At 50.8% G+C, this 20,057-nt stretch overlaps 1 protein-coding gene and 1 pseudogene across 1 annotated transcript in view; one reads left to right on the plus strand and one right to left on the minus strand.

The window, feature by feature from the left end:
- Window positions 1-20,057, minus strand: part of LOC120375816 — a 647,258-nt pseudogene that overhangs the window by 13,428 nt on the left and 613,773 nt on the right.
- Window positions 10,472-20,057, plus strand: part of LOC120375895 (zinc finger protein 420-like) — a gene marked incomplete at its 3' end in the record, with an annotated part of 34,862 nt that continues 25,276 nt past the window's right edge. The window contains exons 1-2 of the mRNA XM_039496913.1: window positions 10,472-10,513; window positions 12,686-13,108. Coding sequence (XP_039352847.1) covers window positions 10,472-10,513; window positions 12,686-13,108 — 465 coding nt within the window. The remainder of the gene's footprint in view (window positions 10,514-12,685; window positions 13,109-20,057) is intronic.

A 20,057-nucleotide genomic window follows, 5' to 3' on the forward strand; every position in this document is an offset into this window, starting at 1 on the left:
ACAGCAGGGTAGAGATACCCTGTGTGTCTGTGCAGCACCTGTCACAATGGGGACCCTGACCTTGGTCAGTGTCTGCGCAGAGCCCTGCACAACAGGGGGCCTGATCTCAGTCGGGGGCTCTGCAACTCCCAGCATTACAGGAACCCAGATTTTGTTTAGGGCCCCTGCAGCGCCTGGCAAAATGTGGGGCCAGGATCTCTGTCAGGGTCAGTGCAGTGCCCACTACAGTGGTGGGGCATGATCTGGGTCGGGGTCATTGCAATGCCAGACCCAACGGGGACACAGATCTCAGTCGAGGTCGCTGAAGTGCCCCGCACAATGGCGGCAGCAGTATGAGCCACAGTCGTGCACTGCCTGGCACAAGGGGGGCCGTGATCTCGGTGCAGGTCTCAGTTTTACCTGGCACAACAGTGGGGTCTGATCTCACCTGGGGTCTCTGCAGCGCCTGGCAGAACAGGGCCACGCTCAGTACGATAAGAGCCCTGATCTCAGTCACACACCTGGAGAGAAAAACGGGAAGATTTTTGAGAATTTGATATCAGTATTTCAGAACTGAGGAGAAAATGGGGCACAAACTAAATATTTGCCAACATAAGAGAGAAGCACCAACATCTGGGGAGATTTTATGTCACCATTCAACCATTTAAGAGAAAAGAGGGGAAATTTGAGGCGATATTGAATCAACAACAGACTGGGATGGATTCTTCTTGCCTCACATTCCCATGGCTGGCAGGGAGCCCTGGGTGATGTGGCTTTCACAGGGGAAAGGAGGGGGCTGGAGTCAGAAGGTCACTGGCTGTGGGGAGGGGCTGGCAGTGGGGTCTGGGAATGTGACTAGCAGGTGATGGAGGAGGCACGGGGGGGGGGGCTGCTGGGTTGGGCAGGGTGGGGGAGGGGAAGTAGCTGGACTGGGAAACCTGGGGCTGGGCCGTCTCCATGGGGGACACTTGCTCCTCCCCCCCCGTCCTGGCCCGTCCCAGGCCCCGGTGCCAGCAGAGAGCCCCCACCCCCAGCCCAGCCCAGAGGTGTCCCTGTCTCAGGGCCCCCCCAGCCTCTGCCCAGCTCAGGAATCACTCGGGGGAACCATTTCCCACCCGCACAAGGACAAATCCCTGCAGGGGAAATGGGGGAAACCCCCAAACCCGAGCTCTGAACTGGCCACTGGGGAAGGAGAGAAAATGGGGCACAATCGGGGGCAGGGAACTTCTCAGGGGTGGGGAGGGGGTCACCCTGGGGCTGCTCGTGGCTCTCTAGGGAGAAAGGGGGCGGGGGGGGCGGAGGGTCCCCACGGGGGGGCAGCGGTAAATCCGAGGGGGTCTCAGCCCCCCCCCTTTCTCTCCCCGCTCCTCGGGGGTCACCGGCTCCTCCCCCCCGGCCATGTCCGGGCTGCACCGACAGTCCCCCCCCCGGGCTCGCGCCGGGACCTGGAGGCTGCAGCTCCGCAGCGGGGGCGGGGCCGGGCCGGGCACGGGGGGGTTAATGAAGGTCTCTCCCGCCGCGATCTGCGCATGCCCAGAGCCCCAGCGGCACAAACCTTCTCCGGCCCGGGAGAGGCTCCAACGGCCCCGCACGAGCCAGGCAGAACCGCAGCGCCCCGCGCGCGTCCGCGCTCCGGCTCCGGCCCCGCCTCCCTGGACAACGTCACTTCCGCTCCAGTGAGAGCCCGGAACTACATCTCCCAGCCTGCCCCGGGGGCGCGTCCGCCCTCCCCAGCCCAGGTGAGGGAGGGGGCAGCAGCTGGAACTGCGCATGCTCCGTGCGAGCCCCGCTGGGGGCGGGAGAACAAAGCTGCTGCTGCCGCCTCCGTGTGAGCCGGTGAGTGAGAGACCCCGGGGGGGGGGCGGGCACGTGACTCTGCCCCGGGGAACCTGGGAGAAGCCTCGGAGCCGCCTCAGGGGGGGTGAGACGCGGTTGCGGGGGGGTCATTGGGGAGGGAGATTCGAACTGTTCTGTGCAGCCAGGAAATTCCCCCGGGGGGGGGTCAGTTCACTGAATCCTCCCCTGTTTGTGCCACGTCGTCCCACGTACAAAGTCCTGTCAAGTGTTTCCCCTTTTCTCTCGTTATCACACGGGGCTATAAAATCCAGGGAGATTCCCCCCCCCCCGATGATCAGCTCTCTGATCTCCCCCCATATTGCCCTGGTCTCCCCACACTTCTCAAGTGTCCATTTAAAATCTCCCCGATGGGGGGTCCCCCCCCCCCGTTTTACCTGCAGCGATTTGTCCTTGTCCGGGTGGGAAATTGTCGCCCTGGGTCAGTCCCCAGCACGTGGCTGCCCCGGGCGGGGGTGAGCTGCCGGTTCTCTGCCGGGGGGGGACGGGAGGGGCACGTGTCCCCCGTGGGGGCTGCCCGGACCCCGGTTTCCCAATCCCAGTTACTGCCCCCCAACTACCAACACAGCCACCAGCCCCCTGCCCATCCCCACTGCTGCCCCCTTCCTTTATCCACGGAGCCTTCCAGCTCCCCTTAAAGCAGCTCCTCAAAGGGCTCCCTGCTGCCTGTGGGAGGAATGGTGGCAGAGGGAGGTGCCATCACTTTGTGTTTATGTATTGGATAGTCTCATAAAATCCAGTCAAACAATCCCCCTTTTCCCTCTAGTTATTTAATAGCAACATAAAATCCCCCTCAGATCTTGGTGTTTTTCTCTCGTGTTGTCAATTGCTTAGCTTGTTACACGTTTATACCCTAAACATTTGCTCCACTTCCCTTTAGTTGTCTATTTCTAAGTGAATATCCCCAGAGATTTTTTCCTTGTCTCTCTAATGATAAAATAAAAAGGAAATCTGAGATTTATACCTTTCCTCAGATTCTTAAACATGTATAAAAAATGTTTGCAAATGTTGCCCATTTCTGCTCTATTCATTTATCAAATATTGATGTGAAATACACTCAGATTTTACCTCATACCAACAACTGATATAAAATACCTCCGATTTTACACTTTCTTCTCTATAATTGGCAAAAATGGATCCAAAATCGCTCAGATTTCCACCCTTTCTCTTTCATTTCTGAACATTGATCTCAAAGCTCAGGATTTCCCTCTTTCTACGTCATTATCAAATATCAATTAAAAATCCTGTCGGGTTCGGGCTGTTCCCCATGTCTCTAAATCCCAGCAACTTCTCCTTCCTTGGAGGGAACCTGTTGCTCTGAGTCGTTCTCCATCCTGGAGGTCGCAGGGGGTTAAATTGCCCAGTGATCATCTTTCCTCTCCTTTGAGAATCATTTGTTCCCTCCTTTATCTCTGTTAAAATGTTTGCTGATGAAAGAGACCAGACACATGTTTAATTAAAGCCAGAGGCCTCCCCCTGTTTGGGGGATCGGTGGTTCCCAGCTGGTAACGGGAGAGTTGGCTGGACCCTTTTCTTTTCTCCATCTGGCATGGGATGAGGAGGTCACTGAGTGCAGCGTGGGTCCAGAAGTATCCCAAAGCCCATGATAAATGGTCTCTGGAAGGGGCTGCTTCCCACATTGCTAAGATGTAGCCACCTCTGGGGTGGATCCATGGTGGCCATTATTTGCTAGTGACAGGGCATGGGTATGTCTTACCTTTCTGCTGAAGGGCAGGCGGGGGTCCTAGGCAGGCAGTGAGTTCCCAGTTGGGGTCCCTGGCTGGTGGGGGGGAAACCTTTGGGATTCCTAGCCTGGCAGTGAAGATCTGGGGGGGGGGTTCTCTGGCTGGTGGGGCTCTGAGGGGTATCTGGGGTCTCTGGCCAGGGATTCTGGGGGTTGGGTCCAAGGTAACATATGGTGGGAGCCTGGCTGGGGGGTCTGTATTCTGGGTCCTGGGGGGTGGTTGGAGGCCCCTGGATGGAGGCTCTGGGGCTGCTACTAACCATGTTCCTTCTATCTCATCAGCTTGTGCCAGAATCCTGGCTCCAAGCACTTCCTGGCATTCCCCAGCCAGGCCCAGTCACCATGATAACTTTCTAGCCACTTATCAAACACTGTGAGGTGAAGTGACAGATTTTGCTTTTCTCTCCTCTTGAAAACTGCAGGAACTTCTGGTTTCCTAGGGAAAATTCCTGCCCTGATTCCTTGTCCTAGATCTGGGGGGTGAGGGAGGTGGGAAGGGGTTTATCACTATCTTCCACAGCATTCTGGACTCATTCTTTCTGAAATCTGGATTCATTGAGAACATTGTTAATCCAGAGTCACTGTATGGAAAGACAGGGAGTGACTCCAGATGGACAGTGGGGCAAATGAGATTCTCCCTGTGAAGAGGGGCTCTCATTAGCAGCTCTCCCCAGAGAGCTAAAGGAGGGAAGCTGCTCAAACGCTCTGTCCCTCTCTGCCCGGGATATTGGGGTTCAGCTTCCTGGGTCAGACGCTGCAGCCTCCATTGTGATCGGGGAGACCAGGCTTAGCAGCTGCTGCTCCTCCAGCAGGGTTCTGTGCTGAGAAGTGACCTTAATTAAAGCTGCTTCTCTGCCCAGTCCAGGTGATGACTTTCTGCAGCTGGTACTAGCCAGACCTGGGCTTTGTTAATACAAATTCTGAGCCACAGACTCCAGGTAACAGACAGACCTCAGAGAAAGTGCTGGGGACTGGCAAGAAAGTGACTCTGCACAAACAGCACCCCCCCTCACCCCCCAATATCTCCTCTCATTAGTAGTTGCCAGGAGAAAATCCAGCCATGGGAGAGCAAAGAACCAGGAATGGGCTTTCCCAGCCAGAGGGGCAGGGAGAGAGGACAGGGGAAGGAGAGACTGAAAGGGGCAGTGGGAGAAATGAGTGGGGGGAGAGATTTCCAGCCCTCTAGTCCACCCAGACACATGTATTGCAGCATCCCTGGGCAGAACCACTTTCCAGTGAACAAGAAAAGGATCAGACAGAGGAAAAAAGGGTTCCAGACTCCATATTCCCCCTGCTGGGGTGTGACTGCCCTGGGGTCAGTGTCCGAGGGAATCCCCCACAGTGACTCCTTTGGTTCTGCTCTTTTCTAGCCTTGTGTTCAGAGACAAAGGGCAGGTCTACACTACCACCGGATCGGCAGGTAGCGCTCTCCCATCAACTCCAGTACTCCACTGCCTCAAGGGGCGAATGCGGAGTCGATGGGTTAGCAGCAGCAGTCGGATGCTGCAGTAAGTCGATCTAAGTAAGCCGACTTCAGCTACGCTATTCTCATAGCTGAAGTTGCGTATCTTAGATCAACCTCCACCTCCAGTGTAGACCTGGGTTTTGTTATGGGATGGAGGGACGGAGAAGGGAGGTTAAAAATCTCTGGGCTTAGCCTGACAGAAGGGGCCAGGTGTACACTGTAATAAAGAGATTGAGCATTGCTCAGCATGGCAGAATCTAGGATGTCTGTCTGCAGGGAAAGGGCCTGGGGGAATCGTGATGTGAAACTAACTAAAACCTGTTCTGTAACCCCCACAACTGCCCTTCTCGCCCTGCCAGGCTGCAGAATGACGTCCATGTTTCACTCCAGCTCATCCCATCCTCCCACGGGACAGGGGAGAGAAATGGCTGCAGTGGAGCCAGCTAAGGTAGGGATTATCGGGGGGTTGCTGGTGGGTTCCTGCAGGAGGGAGAGAGACAGCAAGAACACCAGAGATGGGAAGGTTTGCCTGGTCTGGTTTGGAGGTTGGAGCGGGGCAGGAAATGCACAGGTTGGGAAAGGGAGAATGACAGATTGTGGCAAACCTGCTTGGAGTTGTTTAATAAATGGCCTAGACTCTAGGAGCAGACCCATGAGATTAGGAGGTTGAAATGCCCTCATTTCTGGAACAGAAAATAACCCTCCTACATGGGGTTAGGAAAACTGACCAGACTCCCGGTGCTGGAGCCTGACCTGACTAACCAGTGGCTGCTGTGAGATATGAAGGGGGCACCCACTAGTCAGACATAGGGGAGATTCCCCTCCCTTCATATCCAGCTCCTCACAATGAGGAGAGTGTTGGGCTTCCTACCACGGAACTCTACCTGGACCCTGCTAGAGGCTCCATCTGTATCAGTCTGTGGCAGTAGGTGTGTGATGGATCTGCTGGGAGAGACAAGGGGCTCTTGCTTCATCCCCTCACCCCGGTGTTTCCAGGATTCTCTGAGCGGGGTGGGGGTGGGACTCTGTTGACTATCATCCACTAGAGCTTCCATTTGATTGAAAGTGTGAGTGGGGCAGCAGGTACTGAGTGCTGGACTCTTGCTCTTTCAGGGGCCGGTGACCTTCGAGGAGGTGGCTGTGTATTTCACCAGGGAAGAGGGGGCTCTGCTGGACCCCACTCAGAGAGCCCTCTACTGGGATGTCATGCAGGAGAACTATGAGAATGTGACCTCGCTGGGTAAGGAGTCCTGTCCCCTCGGTTCTTGGAAGGGGAAATGAAGAGAGATGGTTCATGCCATCCCCCAATGCCATCCCTACTCTGCCCTGTCTCTCCATCACCCCAATATGCCAGTGACACACACACTGCCACAGACCCTCCCCTGCTGCAGAACACTTTGGGAACAGCGCACAGGAGCCGTATCGCACAGTGTCAAATATCTCCTGTTTGCTCAAGTAAAACTGGGGCTTAGGTCCAGCATAACGTAAGAACATAAGAATGTCCGTATTGGGTCAGAGCAAAGGTCCACCTCGCCCAGATTCCTGTCCACTGACAGTGGCCAACTCCAGGTGCCTTGGAGTGAGTGAACCCAACAGGCAATCACCAAGTGATCTCTCCCCTGCCATCCATCACGCCCCTCTGACAAACAGAGGCTAGGGACACCCTTCCTTACCCGTCCTGGCTAATAGCTATTAATGGAGTTAACCTCCATGAATTTATCCAGTTCTCTTTTAAACCCTGTTATAGTCCTAGCCTTCACAACCTCCTCAGGCAAGGAGTTCTACAGGTTGACTGTGTGTTGTGTGAAGAAATACTTCCTTTTGTTTGTTCTAAACCTGCTGCCTATTAATTTCATTTGGTGATTCCTAGTTCTTGTGTTATGAGGCGTAAATAACACTTATTCACTTTCTCCACGACAGTCATGACATATAGACCTCTCTCATATCCCCCCTTTGTCTCTTTTCCAAGCTGAAAAGTCCCAGTCTTTTAATCTCACCTCATACAGAAGTTGTTCCATATTTTTGTCCTTTTCTGAACATTTTCTAATTCCAATATATCTTCTTTGAGATGGGGAGACCACAGCTGCATGCAGTATTCAAGATGTGGGCGTACCATGGGTTCATAGAGAAGTGATATGATATTTTCTGTCTTCTTATCTATCCCTGTCTTAATGATTCCCAACTTTTGTTTGCTTTTGACAGCCACTGCACGTTGAGTGGATGTGTTCAGAGAACTATCCACAGTGACTCCGAAATCTCTCTTGAGTGGAAACAGATAATTTAGACCACATCATTTGATATGTCTAGTTGGGATTATGTTTTCCAATGGGCTGCACTATGTGCTATCCTGACATCCAGTAGTGCTGAGATCCTGCATTCAGTACTATCCCTGCCCTTCCTGTTCCCTTTCTCCACTGAACCCCACCAGCCCATGGTTACTGTCCCCAGCTTCCCCAGGACTCTCTCATTGTCTCTGGACCTCTCTGTCAGCAAGAAGCAGTGCTGGGGAGACTTGCCCTCTCTCTGGAGTCTTGGATTTCTGGGACATGGATTTACTTTCTCTGTGTTTTGGGAGCCTCTTTGAAATTGAGTGTCTGTGACATTAACCACAGTGCAATCTGGAGCGTTGAACAGCTGTTTCCTCAGTTCCCCAGGCTGGGGTGACTTTTACACTGTTTTACTGTGAGCAGCCACTCCTGGGCAGGTAACACACAGTCTCCAGTATGTAACTCGCTCCCAGCTACACAGTATTGAGTGCTGCTAGTCAGTGACTCACGAATTACAGTACCCACAGGGGAACCCCAGAAAATTCTCCGGTCCCAGACATCCCCAGAAATGTGCATCTTTCCTGTCCAGCACACTGCTGAACAACGCAAGCTCATCTGAAATCTGTCATTTCATCAGTGGAAAATGACATGCACCAGCCTTGTTATCCCAAATGGAGTTTCCAACACAGTTGAATCCAACCACACTAGTTAGGTAAAACAATAAAACAAAATTGTTAACTGCCGGAAAAAAATCTTTTCAGTGACTACGGGTAATGAGGCATAAAAGTCAGAATTTTTTACAAAAGAAATGCAAAGATAAAACACAAACTAACGTCTAAGTTAACCAGCTAAAATGGATTCAAAGCAAATGTTTCTCTCACCACGTGCTGAGACAGGCTGGTTTTCCTTTCAGCCAGGACTCCCCCTAACCTGCCCCTGCTGCCCAAGTTCAGTTCTTCAGGAGTTGTCATGGGCAGAGGGAAAGGGGAGAGAGAGACTTTCCTCACTTCTTTTTATAATTCAGTCCTTTCTATTAGAAACAACTTCAGTTCTCAGCTGAGTGATGGTGCCAGGCTGTCTGTTGTAGAGATGAGTTTCATGTGATGGAATGTAACTGTCTTCTTCACACCTTCCCCCTGCCGCAGAATGGCTGTTTGACCAGCTGTTTGCCTTGCTGTCTCTGAGGAACTGGTCTGTGGGTGTTCCCCAGAATTGTAACTTTTGTAATATCATACAGTAAAATCTCACAACTTTACATACAGTGTTGTTACACATTTTAACAGGAGGATACTATTCAGTAGATTATGCAATTTCCAGTGATACATCACAAACCATTCTGTGTACAGAATTGATCATAATTTTCCAGAAGAGTGAACATAGGATTACAGACTGACACAGGGCCTGTCTGTGTGTGTTCCCAGCAGATATGTGGGTATTTCAGTCCCTCCTAAGCAGAGTGTTCTGCATCTTCAAGGACCTGGGCAGCTGGTTCTGGGAATTCACTGCTTTACCAAGTGTGACACTGTCTGGAATTGTGAGACACTTTATATAGTTATTACTTTATTATTAATACCAATATGATAAAATTGCAATGAATTGTGCTAGATATGCCGTGTTAGGGGTCAGGGGAAATGTTATAATTTTCCAAGTATGATCATTTTGTTTGTATCACCTTTGTAGTGTGAGATATAGATACGTAGGGTATATCTGTATTCCAGACTGTGGACTGTGTTTCTGGGTGATACCCTGTTTGATGGCCCATCCAGGGTCATCAGCTGTACAATGAATCCATGGAAAGGATCAAGGGCATAAACCTATTGAGTCAGCAAGACATGCAGGGGTATGCCTGTGTACTGAGACCTCCAAGGCTTTTCCATGCCCTGTGCTGTGAAGCTTGTGTTCGGGACACAGGAAGTAGAAGCCACATGGCAAAAGGAATATAAAGGGCAGCTGCATCATCTGCATTTTGTCTTCAATCCCCCTTCCTACCTCTGGAGCAACTTGTCTACAAACCGCCATAGGCCCCGACTCTGGGGGGGGCTCTGCACCCACCGGGGAGCTCAGCTGTTGGCAACTGCCAATCCGCTATTTAGCATGCTCAGCAGCTCTTTGGCTGGCTGTGGCCAATCAGCTGTTTTCCCTGCAGCTGCCGTAGCTCCCAGCTCCACTGCAGGCGTGTGTGAGCCCTTTTAATTTTCAGGGCTTGGCAGCTTCTGGGCTAGGGGTGGGGGGGATGGGGTGGGCAGCTTCTCGGCAGGGGGCTGGTGGCAGACAGCTGGGCAGCTTCTTGGCTTGCCCCAGGGGGCAGTATGGGCTGGGGGGGAGTTTCTCAAGGACTGAGCCAGCCATTCTCAGCCCACCCTGGTGTCTCCCCCAGGACCTGTACTCCCCCTCCAGCCAGGAGAAACCAGCGGTGGGCCCCCTTAGTGCTGGGCAGGGGGACAAACCGAAAGACATTGCTCCTTTAAGAAAAGTTTGCCCTGGTGTCTGATGAGTGAACTTGGCCTGAGGCCAGCTGCTCGCCCCCTCCCCATGCTCCAGCCAGCCGGGTGCACCCAGCCATGGCCAAAGGGGAGAGGGGCTTCACTGCAGCCCTAGCCCCAGGTGCAGATGAGCAGCCCCCCTTCCCAGCCTGGACCCTGCCTGTGCCCAGACTCCTCCCATGGGGGCTCTGGGAGCTCCCAACCCTACGGCTCTGACCCAGGTCCCGGGGCTCTGCATCCATTCCCCCATGGGTGGGGGGACAAGAGGGGCCAACACACCAACAGTGCTTCTAGCCGCATCCTCCCCATGGGCTCTTCTCCATGGCCGGCTCTCATGCCTGGGAAAGTAACGCTTGCCCCCTTCAAAGCCGTCTCCCCCTCCCCTGCCTAGAGCAAGCTTGGCTGAGGGGCTTTTCCTCCCCGAGAGGAAGTTTATCCCTTCCCGCGCCAACCAGCATCTGCGTCAGGAAAGATTGATTTCCTCCCCCTGGATCCATCCACCCCCCATCTCCTCTTCCCTGGGAGCTGCATTCCTTTTGCTGCGTTCACCCCCGTGTATGAGCTTCAAGTCAGGAGACACGGCCCTGCTTCACCTTGGGATGCCTGAGCTCGACTTCCTTCAGGGTGCTGGGCTGCTGCAGCCCGGGGGAGGATCAACCTCTCCCCCCTGCCTTTGGCCATGATCCCAGCAGGGCTCCCCGCCCACAACGTTGAAGAGTGGGTGAGGGAGTCAGCGAGTGAGCTTCAAAGTGGGGGTGGGCTGCAGCCTGGGGGACTGGGAGGAGCTGGAGTAACACAGGAGCCATACAGCAGGATGAATAAATGGGCCATTTCTGTGCTGGGCTGTTGAATTAAATTTCTCTCTCTGGCTCAGGGTGGGCAGTTTCTGGGCTGGCCACAGTGGGTGGGGTTCAGGGGAGACAGAGCTGCTTTGAGTACATGGGTGGGAGCAGGCACTAAACAGAGGCACCAGGAGATGGGGAGCAGAAAGAGAGAGATGGGAAAAGGGACCCGGGTAGAGAGCAAGAACTGAGAAACATCAGGAAGGGGAGATATCAGTTATAGACACACTTTCAATGAGGACACTGGAAGTGTATAAATATGCTGAAAATAGCCTCCCCTCAAAACTGGCAGAGCCCCCCTCCAGCACAAGAACCCTCGCCCTTACGGCAGGAGGGAGTGCAAAGGAGTGAGCGGTAGGTAGGAGGCATTTAGGGCAGGGTGTCGGTAAGGAGGTGGCATTCAGGAGAGTCTAGGGAGATGGGGCAGGAAGAAGTACAGTGGGGGCGGGGCTTTGGAGAAGGGGGCGAAGCCAGGATGGGGCACCCACCGGCAAAACCAAAAGTCAGCACCTGTGCAAACTGAAGCCTTGAACAAAGGACTGGATGACCCATCCAAGCTGTGGCTGTGTTCCAGACAGACTTTCAAGCCGGCAACTTACCAATACTGCTAAGAAGCTGATATATAGATTTCTGAATGTATCTGACTCCTTTCCCATTTAACAACTTTCTTTCTGTTTCTGGTTTCCTTTCTCTTTCTTATCTAAACTTTTAGTTTAGATGCTAAAGTATTGTCTGGCATCATGGTATTTTCAGTGAGATCCAAACCCATACTGACTTGGTAACGTGGCTGACCCTTTGGGGTCAAAAGAACATTTTGTTTATGTGCACAGAGTTTTTAAATAACCTCTCACTGTACTGGACCTAGGTGCTGACTGGAAGTCAGAGAAGTGCAATGCAATAAAGGGGGCTGTGTGATTTCTTTTTTTCAGATTCTCAATAGCCCGTGTGGGGGATCAGAAGCACAGTTTGTGACTGGTCAGTGAGTTTAACTTCAGTGTTAACCACCAGTTTGGGGAGCATCTGCTCCCCTTTTTCAACCTGCCCTGACCCAGGCACACCAGGTCACACTAAGCACTGAAGATAAATTAATAGAATGTTTTTTATGACCAAGTCTTCAGAAATCCGCTGAACTCCTTTTGTTTTCTTTTATCTGAGCAGGGTTTCCAGTTTCCCAACCTGATGTGATCTCCCAGCTGGAACAAGGGGAAGAGCCATGGGTCCCAGACCTCCAGAGTTCAGAGGAAAGAGAGATCCTGAGAGCTCCCTGCACAGGTGAGGAAATATTAAACCAACTCAGAATCTGTAAGTGCCTGAAGGAAACATCTGGGATGCCCTACAAAGCCCTTGGAAGGTCTCTCAGTTCATTATTGTCCCTAGCAGGGGTCGTATCCTCAGGGTAAATATAGCTCATGGCTTCCTGTAGATCCTAGCAGACACCAGACAGTAGCTTCCTCCCTTCCCCCGTGAATTTGGATGGGATGTGGAGGCTGAATTGATCCCCTCCTCTCTCCTATTTGGGGGAAGAGTTTGGGGGAGTTCAGTTCTCGATTTTTATTTGACTTCCCTTCCGCACTTGTTTTGGTTTGGCCTTCCCCTTTCCATCCCTGTCTGAGGTTTCTATCTCTATCGCAGCAGGTGACGCAATGGTATGTGAGAAAGAGGAGCAGAATTCTCAGCAGGAAACTGTTGAGCAAGTGGATAAACACAGAGAATTATCGCAAAGATCAAAAAGAAATGTGTCGAAGAGTCATGAGCAGGGAAAATCATGCGAGACTCAGCACACACCAGAAAGAGAGCAGGGAAACCAGCCAGGAGAGAAAATGGGTAAATTTATTTCCTGTCGGGGAACTCAGAAGAGCATCAAGGAAACCACAACACAGCAGGAAATCCTCATGGGAAAGAGGGAAAATACATGCACTGAGTGTGGGAAAAACTTCACTCGAAGATCAACCCTTTCTGATCATCAGAGAATCCACACAGGGGAGCGGCCCTATAAATGCCATGAGTGTGGAAAATGCTTCACTGTAAGATCAGCACTTTCTGATCATCAGAGAATTCACACAGGAGAGAGGCCCTATGAATGCAGTGAGTGTGGGAAGAACTTCACTCGCAGCTCAAACCTTATTGCCCATCAAAGAATCCACACAGGGGAGCGGCCCTATAAATGCTGTGAGTGTGGGAAAACCTTCTATTGCCACTCAAAGCTTATTGCCCATCAAAGAATCCACACGGAGGAGTGGCCCTATAAATGCAGTGAGTGTGGGAAATACTTCACTGAGAGCTCAGCCCTTTCTGCACATCAGAGAATCCACATGGGGAAGACGCCCTTTGAATGCCATGAGTGTGGGAAAATCTTCAGTCGCAGCTCGCACCTTATTAGACATCAGACAGTCCACACAGGGGAGAGGCCCTATGAATGCAGTGAGTGTGGGAAAACCTTCAGTCGCAGTTCACACCTTATTAGACATCAGACAGTCCACACAGGAGAGGCCCTATGAATGCAGTGAGTGTGGGAAAACTTTCAGTTTCAGCTCACATCTTATTAGGCATCAGATAGTCCACACAGCGGAGAGCCCCTATGAATGCAGTGAGTGTGGGAAAACCTTCAATCGCAGCTTGCACCTTATTAGGCATCAGAGATTCCACACAGGGGAGAGCCCCTTTGAATGCAGTGAGTGTGGGAAAACCTTCAGTTGCAGCTGGAACCTTATTAGGCATCAGAAAATCCACACAAGTGAGAGAACCTATGAAAGCAGTGAGTGTGGGAAAACCTTAGGGCCCAAAGAAATTTTGTCCAACTCCACTTCCTAGTTCAGTGTGTCTCATTACCGTTCCAGAGGATACCAGGGTTAGATTGAGAACAATCATCCTTCACCGTTTGGATGCAAAGAGAGAGTGCTTCATAGGACAGTCCTTCCCTGTGGATCCCAAACTGGCTGCCTGAGTGGGTAACAAGGACTTTCAGGCTGTAGAAATGATGGTAACCAATGAGGCAACAAATGTGTCAAGCTCCAATTTCAGACTTCTGGATACTCACATGCTGAGTCCTGATTCTAAGGTTTTGTGTCTGACGCTCTGGCTACACAATAAAGCTGATGTTGGTGCAGCTGTAGCACTGCTATTACAGAGGCTCTCCACCAATGGGAGAAATCTCTTCCCTAGGACTCTATTAGTCCAGCCCCCACAAGTGGCGGTGGCTATGTTAGCAGGCAAAGCTCTCCTGCTGATGTAGTGTTATTTCACAGGGGAGGAGGGTTGTGTAACTACATTTCTCACCAGTGTGTATTTTTCACACCCCTGAGAAATATAGTTACACCAATAAATGTCTTTAGTGTAGACTAGACCTTAGTTTTCTCTTGTTTTATGTATTTACATCACTTCTCTTTGAAAGATTAAAAAATGTGACAAGAGAGTATTTTCCCCCATGATGCAAACATTCCCATATAGGAAACCCCTTCCACCAACACACATGGCAAAAGAGCCAGAGATATATGAACTCACATGTAGTGTAAGGAGTTCTGGTAGAAAACCTCCCTCCAAAGGCTGGGATGGGAGAATGTGTGTGAGAAAGAGTGTATGAGAATATTGGCCCAGTATAGATTTTATTTTTTTGTATTTCAGATAGAACGTATTTTGCTTAGCTTCAAAGTTAATTTCTATTAAAAGGAAAACTACTCGAGGAGACAAGTTGTATAACTTTTACCCACTTAGCCTGTAAGGGTCACTGAGTTCCCCACGTCTCTAATTTGCAAAGGAAAGGCCTGACATCTGTCATAGGATGTGTCTAACAGGTAGGAAAGCTGCAATCGTCAACCATCAATATCAAGGAAAAGGCTGGACTCCACTGCCTTTCATGTCTAAAAGCTGGCTAGAGGCTGATCTACAATGAAAAGCTATGTTGACATAGCCACATCTCTCAGGGGTGTGAAAAATCTACTCCACAGAGAAGTAATTAATGTGAGCCCCAGTGTAGACAGGCTTGGGTTGGGTTGTCAGAAGAATACTTCCAGTGTTTGAAGTGTAGACATAGCCTTAGGGCTGGTCTACAGTATGTGGTTATTTTGGAATTAGCCAAGTTAATTCAAAATAAAACTGATTCCGTCTACATGCCCAAATCGTTTTTTTTGGTTTTTTTTAATTTAAAGGGCTCTTTAATCCGGTTTCTGTACTCCACCTCAACAAGTGGAGTAGTGCTAAAATCGAGATTGCAGTTCCGAATTAGAGGTACTGTGGACACAATTTGACATTATTGGCATCCGGGAGCTATCCCAGAATGTTTCCTTGTGACCACTCTGGACAATACTCTCAACTCCGATGTACTTGCCAGGTAGGCAGTAAAAGCCCCGGGAACTTTTGAATTTCATTTCTTGTTTGGCCACTGTGGTGAGCTCATCAGCACATGTGACCATCAGGACAATCCACCATCACAGGCGACCATACAGAGTCCATCATCATGAGAGCCCACCAGTTTCTCCTCCCTTGGTTTTCACACCTCAGCTGCTGGAACAGGGCCTCATCCTCCCTGATTGATCTAACCTCATTATCTCTAGCTTGCTTCTTGCTTGCTTATATATACACCTGCCCCTGGAAATTTCCACTGCTTGCATCCGAAGAAGTGGGTATTCACCCACAAAAGCTCATGCTGCAAAACGTCTGTTAGTCTATAAGGTGCCACAGGATTCTTTGCTGCAGTCCTGTATTCACAGATGAGCTCCAGCATGGTCTGAACGGGAGGTACTGGATCTCATCGCATGTTGGGGAGACTAATCTCTTATGGGAGAACTACGTTCCAAAAAAAGAAACACAAATACACCTCTACCCTGATATAACGCTGACCTCGGGAGCCAAAAAATCTTACTGTGTTATTGGTGAAACCGCGTTATATTGAACTTGCTTTGATCCACCGTAGTGCGCAGCCCCCCCGCGCCACCCACCCACCCCCGTTATATCTGAATTCATGTTATATTGGGTTGCATTATATTGGGTAGAGGTATATGTACGCTAAATTCTTCAGGGTCATGACGGAAAGAGGCTACTCCAGGGACACAGAGCAGTGTCATGTAAAAATCGAGCTCAAGCAAGTGTATCAAAAAGCCAGGGAGGCGAATGGGCTCTCTGGGTCACAGCCCCATACATGCTGCTTCTACCGTGAACTGCATGCAATTATGGGGGGTGATGCCACCACTACCCCACTACTGTCCATGGACACATGCAAGTTGGGAGTCGCACGGAGCAGGGAGAATGACTTTTTGGAGGATGAAGAGGAGAAGGAGGAGGACAGTGCACAAGCGACAAGTGGGGAATCCGTTTTCCCCCATCAAGGTTCCCTCCCCACTCTGAACTTTAGGGTACAGATGTGGGGACCTGAATGAAAGACCCCCTAAGTTTATTTACCAGCTTAGGTTAACAGTAAGGTTAACACCAAGTGTATTCCAAATCTTAGGGGAGAGCCACTTGGAACTCTGCCTTTCCCCAAATATCTCCCAAGTCCCTAACCCGTCCTTTCCTGGGCAGCCTGGAGACTAATCCCCCCCAAGTCCCTACACCCCTTTTCCTGGGTAGGCTTGAGAGTCTACCCTCACCAATTAGTCCTGGCAAACCTGGTGGCTGAACTTGGTGACTTTGTCCTCACCCATAACTATTTCACAGTTGGGGACAATGTATACCTTCAAGTCAGTGGCAGTGCTATGGGTACTCGCATGGCCCCACAGTATGCCAACATTTTTATGGGTGACTTAGAACAACGCGTCCTCAGCTCTTGTCCCGTAATGCCCCATCTCTACTTGCTCTGCACTGATGACATCTTCATCATCTGGACCCATGGAAGAGAAGCCCTTGAGGAATTCCACCAGGATTTCAACAATTTCCATCCCACCATCAACCTCAGCCTGGACCAATCCACACAAGAGCAGTATCAACAGGAAAGGGAGGAGGGAAGCTGAGAGACTCTATGCGCTGCAGCTTGCTGTGAATGGAGAGCTGGCTGCTAGAAGGGGGTGGCAGCGTGAATGGGGAACAAGTGTGCCCAAGGAGTAGAAAGCTTTGGCTCAGATAGCACCCTCAGAAGACTTCCCCAGACTGGTTTAGGGATGCCGGTGTGACCTCTCTTGGCAGCCCCCAAAGAAGGAACTGGGTGGACTAAATGGACAGTGCCCCTTTCTATCTGAAGCCTAGCAAGGGAGGTACGTGAATCCCACCAGAAGTTAAAATGGTAAGTAAGGGAGGGGAGGCTCTACTAGAGGGCCTGGGCAGCTTCAGATACAGTACAGGAGGATTTCCACTTCTGAGCCATGAAAATAGAAATTGACTTTTCCTTTCCAGATTTATCTAATATTCAGAAAGAGAATCTAGCACCTGCCTTCCAGATTTGAACACCCTCACAATTCAGGAGTGCTCAAGCTCAATTTGGGCAGCTGTTACTTCATTTCTCCCAAATCAAATATGCTGATCCACTGTCATTTGCTGTAGAAAAAGTAGGATACAATTGAGCAACAAATGCTGGGGTCTTCCCAGTGCTAACTAGGGCTGGAATTGCTATTTTCAACAGCCATTACCATTTTTTTTGTTTTGTTTGTTTAAAAGGAAGACAGTGATATTGCACTGGCAAATTCCCCATAGAAACAAAGAATGGAACAAAAGAATAATAAAGGCACCTCAACTTTTCCTCATTTAGGTAGGATAGTCTTATAAGATGGATCCAAACATCTTCCAAACACACAAGCTGAAAATTGTTCCACTTTACTGCAGTTCTGTAACCATGCGGGAACCAGTCCTGCCTGTGTTCTGTGCACATCCAAAATCCCTGCTGAATACAGAAGTGCCCTGCTTTTGTGACCATCCCACCTGATATGTTCAGCCCTTGTGAGCGAAGCAGGTTCACATTTAGTAATTGGATGGGAAGTCTCTCAGAAAGCATTAGGTGCTATAGGAGGTGTTGCTTATTCACTAGGTAATGTGAGACCTTCCTGTTACAATAGTAAACCAGTGCCGCACAGAATGCATTTTGCTCCTGGAGTCTAGAATGGGGTCTTTGCTTCTATACACAGCCCATTAAAGACAATGAAAAGACTCCCACTCACTTCAACAGGCTTTGGCCAGAACTGGTTATACACAGGGTAACTCCACTGTCTGCACAGGGTCCTGGTCCCACAGCGGAGGGGCTTGTGAGCTTGTTGCAGAGCTGCTGCTCAGGGATGGGAACCTCCTGGCATCCCAGCCTCCAAAATCATTCAGGCTGCACTTTCTGCACGACTAGGTGCTGGCTGAGGGGGGCATGGGAATTGGTGGCCTCTGCTGCAGTGATGGGCATCTCAGGTACTTAAAGCCATGGCCTAGAGGAGGGAAGTGCCTAACTCCAGAGTCTGCAGCTGCCTAGGGCCAGGGCTGAGGATTTAGAGTCCCTAGTGCTGCCGTTGCAAGGTTCAAGCATGCTCAGCCCTGGCATTGCCACCCCTCCTGCGGCTGGTAGCTGCAGCTGGCTAAGGCTGGCCTCTGGGAACTGGCCCCATGGCTGTAGCCAGAGAAGCTACAAGTGGCTCTGTGACTACTGGGGCCATTAAGCTAGAGCAGCTAAAGACACTGGAGTTCACCTCAAGGAACAGAGGTCACCAGTAGGACAGGAATGTCAAGGGGAGCAGGGAAAGAGGGAGCAGGTCAGGCTTGCAGAGGGAGCTTCCAGCTGGGTGGGAGCATGTCCAAAGTAGAAAGGAAACATCCATGGGGAGAGGTGGTGGTGACCAGGTAGCAGACTAGTATGTAGACGGGAGCAGAGGGAGAGAGGCTGGTGGCTTCAGATTCCCAAGGGCTAAGTCCTGACTTTGGGGAGATGGTATTTGCAGGTGGCTGGCTCACATGGGAGGATGGGGGCTGAGGGAGGGATCTGTCAGAACTGATCAGGTATCTGCTGGCTGTGGAACTCTGAGCTGAGACTAGGACCACATGCAGTGACTGGTGACATAGGGGGTACTGGAGACATGGCTACAGAAGGTATGAATGAGGAAGGAGATAAATCTGGGGAGTTTCCTTGGTCACTGAAAGTTCTACTCACTGTGGACACTGGTAAACCCACATGGGTGTACAGCTCAATGAGAAAACCCGGGGGCTGAGGGAGCTGTGTATGGCAATGCATATAGTCATGTAGGGGTGTGTGATCAAAATGAAAAATGTCTCTGAGGTTCAGTACTGGCTATACTATGGCACCAATGGCACTGCCCCACCAGGTCCACACTCGGAGCCCACAGTGACTACATAGGGGCCCATAAATATGTTTAGCGCCAGGGCTCACAAAAGGTTAATCCAGCCCTGACTGCCCGAGCACTATTTCAGCCCCACATTTTTGGGTGGACCTGCCACAGTGGGAGCTGCAGAGCACTCCCCCCACCACTACACACACACATACACACCACCCCCCTCCTGGTGTTGGGAGGGGAACAGGAGAAAGGACAAAAGAAGCAAGAGAAGAAGAGAAAGGAGGAAGGGAGGGATGGATGGAGGAAAAGGTGAAACGAAAAGGACAAACCCTAATGTCCCCAGTGATTCTAAGGGACAAAATTCCAGGTGCAGAATAAAATTCAGCCTCCTTAAGCTCATGTTTTCCATGCCTAGAATTCAACTGTCACCTGATGGATCAGACTGAACAGGTTTCAAACCTTGAGGAGGCTCTTACCTTCTAAACAGGGACATCTGTTTTCCAGTAAAATCAGGAAAAGGGAAGGAGAAAACTTGAAAGAGGCTCCTCCTGGCGCTCACGTACGTGAACCCGAATACTCTCTCAGTCCTCAAAGAGAGACCTGGAGAAGGAGACTTGCTGAAGCAAAGCCACAGGGGTCTCTGAGGTTTCCCTGGCCCCTCACCCCGTCCTGCCTGGCTGATGTCAGCATCTCTCTGTGAGGTCACCACCTCCCCACCACCTTGGACCAATAGTCTGAGGTCCTTCAAAAGGCCTTTGTGATGTCACTGCCACACCCCTCCGTCGCTGTGCTAATGTCCTGCCCCTGGCCAGGCACTTTGGAGGTTTGAGCTACTCCCTGTGGATCACCTCACTCAAGGAGCGTTCGTTCTAGACAGCAAGCCGGCTAGACAGTAAAACATCAGATGCTGCTCCCAATGCTACACTCGGTTTTTCAGAAATTAGTTGACTTTATGGCCAGAAGAGACCATTAGAGCATCTAATCTGACCCCCTGTATATCACAGGCCTCCTGTATGACACAATAGCTACTTTTGGGACAAACACATTCCAGAAAGGCATCTAGTCCTCATTAAATGACATCAGGAGATGGAGAATCCACCACTTTCCTTGGTAGCTTGTTCCTGTGGTGAATCATCCTCGCTGTTGAATATTTGTGCCTTAGTTGTAATATGAATTTGTCTCTTTTCACGTTCCAGCCATTGGGTCTTGTTATGCCTTTCTCTGCTCGATTAAA

Source organism: Mauremys reevesii, linkage group 12 (assembly GCF_016161935.1).
Source record: "Mauremys reevesii isolate NIE-2019 linkage group 12, ASM1616193v1, whole genome shotgun sequence".
In the NCBI taxonomy this organism is placed as follows: domain Eukaryota; kingdom Metazoa; phylum Chordata; order Testudines; family Geoemydidae; genus Mauremys; species Mauremys reevesii.